This window comes from Anneissia japonica, unplaced genomic scaffold, assembly GCF_011630105.1.
Source record: "Anneissia japonica isolate Jap-2015-1 unplaced genomic scaffold, ASM1163010v1 scaffold287714_len2871179_cov188, whole genome shotgun sequence".
NCBI lineage: Eukaryota > Metazoa > Echinodermata > Crinoidea > Comatulida > Comatulidae > Anneissia > Anneissia japonica.
Genome location: NW_022755542.1, coordinates 1,256,504 through 1,258,982, shown reverse-complemented (window position 1 = coordinate 1,258,982; position 2,479 = coordinate 1,256,504). Strand labels below are relative to the sequence as shown.

The 2,479-nt window shown below is 38.7% G+C and overlaps 1 protein-coding gene across 2 annotated transcripts in view; it reads right to left on the bottom strand.

Annotated features, from left to right (window-relative positions):
- Positions 1–1,706, bottom strand: part of LOC117123586 (cytosol aminopeptidase-like) — a 10,454-nt gene extending 8,748 nt beyond the window's left edge. The window contains exons 1-3 of one of the 2 annotated variants that reach the window (XM_033269577.1): positions 1,543–1,706; positions 1,111–1,226; positions 262–316 (exon numbers count right to left, since the gene is read on the bottom strand). In XM_033269577.1, coding sequence (XP_033125468.1) covers positions 262–316; positions 1,111–1,226; positions 1,543–1,650 — 279 coding nt within the window. In that variant the 5' untranslated portion in view covers positions 1,651–1,706. Of the gene's footprint in view, positions 1–261; positions 317–1,110; positions 1,230–1,542 lie in introns of both variants that reach the window. The other variant, XM_033269576.1, reaches the window with a different exon arrangement.
- Positions 1,707–2,479: the final 773 nt, after the last annotated feature.

The window sequence follows — 2,479 nt, the reverse complement described above, 5'->3', positions numbered from 1 at the left end:
CATGGGACTTCAAAGGCATCGCGCAAACGTTCTTTACGCGCTGCGGCAACTTTGATCTTGGTTCATTTGCATAGCGCTGTGTGCGCGTAGCTTTGCCGAGTGATCTCCTTCTCAATAATACCTCCATGCTATAACTGTGCCCGGCTTCAGCCTTTTAAGTCAGAGTTTACACTGATGGATAAAAAAAATTAATTACTGAATTTTACAGCATACCCCACCAACAGTAAATTGAAGTTTGACTTGTTCTAGGTCTGTACTTACTTCATCTAACCCATAAAATACTCTAGCCTTGCCCTTTTTTAATGCCGGTCCAGAACTGAAAGAAGCAGTATTTCAATGTAGATTTTGTTTACTGGAAATGCAAATAATAGGCTAACACATGTAATATTCTATAATTACAAAATTAAAAAAAAAAAAAAAAAAAAAATTTACAGCCAGAATACCGTAGCACGCAAAATGTAGCTTACTATTCCTCTACAAAACAATAACTTAAATGTACATGTGCCTAGTTTGGACAACATGTGTGTTTGTAAAACAAGAGTCAAATACTATTTGCAGATGTTTTGGCAATTGTTGTAGATATAACCTTTTATATTTTCTGTTCTTTTGTAACAATTATTTACTTTGCCAAATTATGGTTTCATTTCAGATGTAAAAACTAACCATGATTTCCAAGTACAATGTTATAACAGCTCCCTTAGGATATTTGTTACATATACCATAGTACATGCTTTTGGGGTTGGTTACTTTAGCCTTGTTTGTTGTGCCAAACAAGTTCTTCAATACTGAATGAACAGTGTGTTTTGTTTAAAAGACACTTTTGACATTTCATCAGTCAAAATACAGGAAAATACCTAAAAAAATCAAACAAAATTTAGATCAAATAAATTAATAGCTTCCATCCAATAAAATAAATCGAAAAAAAAAATAGTTTTCACCACTTTACAAATATTACTACAACATCCATAAATCAAATTAAAACCAGTAAGTTATTTCATCCATTAAAATGAGCTATTTAAAATTTGAATTTGAATTTTTGAGGTACTTTTCTGTATTTTGACTGATAGTACATGTACTAAGCTACAGTAAAACTTGGACCAACCTACATACATGTTTAAAAGTTCTCCAAGTTTTCCATTGATTTTCTTGTTAAAAATTTCTGCTGATTTTGATAGGATAAAACCTTCACCATCCTCATTCTCATATGCTCCAAGTACAACTCCTTTCTTCTGGAAGAAAGAAAACGACGATCAGCTTCAAATGCATGCATTCTAGGACTAGCAAGGTAGGTGCTAGCATCTGATATGCAAACCTAGGTACTCTCCTCTCTCTCTGTCTCTTATTTACACCCCTCCTCTGCAGGAGCAGTGCTACCACTGCCTAGGCCTACCACCACCACACAGTCACAGACAGGCAGCGTAAGGACTAAGGGAACTTACTGTCTTACAGGTCGTCTTATAGGCACCGTACATGTCATACTCATATGCCTACTTGAGACCGAATTAGAGTAGGCCATTTTTAAAACTGCAATGATGCCCTTACCTTTGTGTTTGTACTGCAATTTCGAAAAATACTGATGCTGAAACGGCTCAGAGAGTGACAATTCAACTCTGTTCGGTATCTGCACAACCGTGCTAAGGACGCTGCCATATTGTTATTTTAAAACTGGTTCCCGAGCGAACAGAGGCTAGGCGACAGCGACCCTGGATGATGCATGTAAGCTAAGGTGGCGCTCTTAAAAACGCTTTCACTTTTTGTCAACTGAGAGAAGCTCTGCTCTGACCTTTGATTGATGTAGGGGCCTACTGTTCGTGAACCAGGGGTATTTTACTTGCAGAAAATTGCCACATGAGTTGCTCTCAGCCCAACACAAGATATGTGACCATTTCATGTTGTAATTTGTGCCGAATATGTAATAAATAGGCTAAATCATAATAAATATGCATTTTAGATTCTTGATCCAAGGAAACTAAACACTTTTTCTTGGGCGGATTTAGGGGGCGCCTGCGACCCCCCCCCCACTTATATCACAAAAAAAGGGTTTTTTTTTAGATAATTGAATGGATACACAATTCCATTGAAAGGTTGATTCATATCGCACAATGCATAGCTACAAAGACAGTTTAAGCGCAGATGCACCAGCATGGAATTCGTGCAATCAATCACTCTCTATCGAGGTCAGGTATGTGCTGTCACTGAACCCCACGCACAGTGACCACAGTACACTGATATGTGTGCATATCTCCATTGACGACACCCCTTTAGTAGACTTACTCTTTTAATAAAGTACAGTTTTTGTGTAGACAACATTTGCAGGGGCGGATCAAGAAATGTCCAAAAGGGGGGGGGGGCGGAAGCGGGGGCTGAAAGTTGGGCCGATTGAGACAACACTGTCGTAGGGGGGCTGGGGCATGCCCCCGCGAAATTGTTGTGTTCTAGACGCCCGAACATAACATTTGAGGCATTCTGGGCTATCATT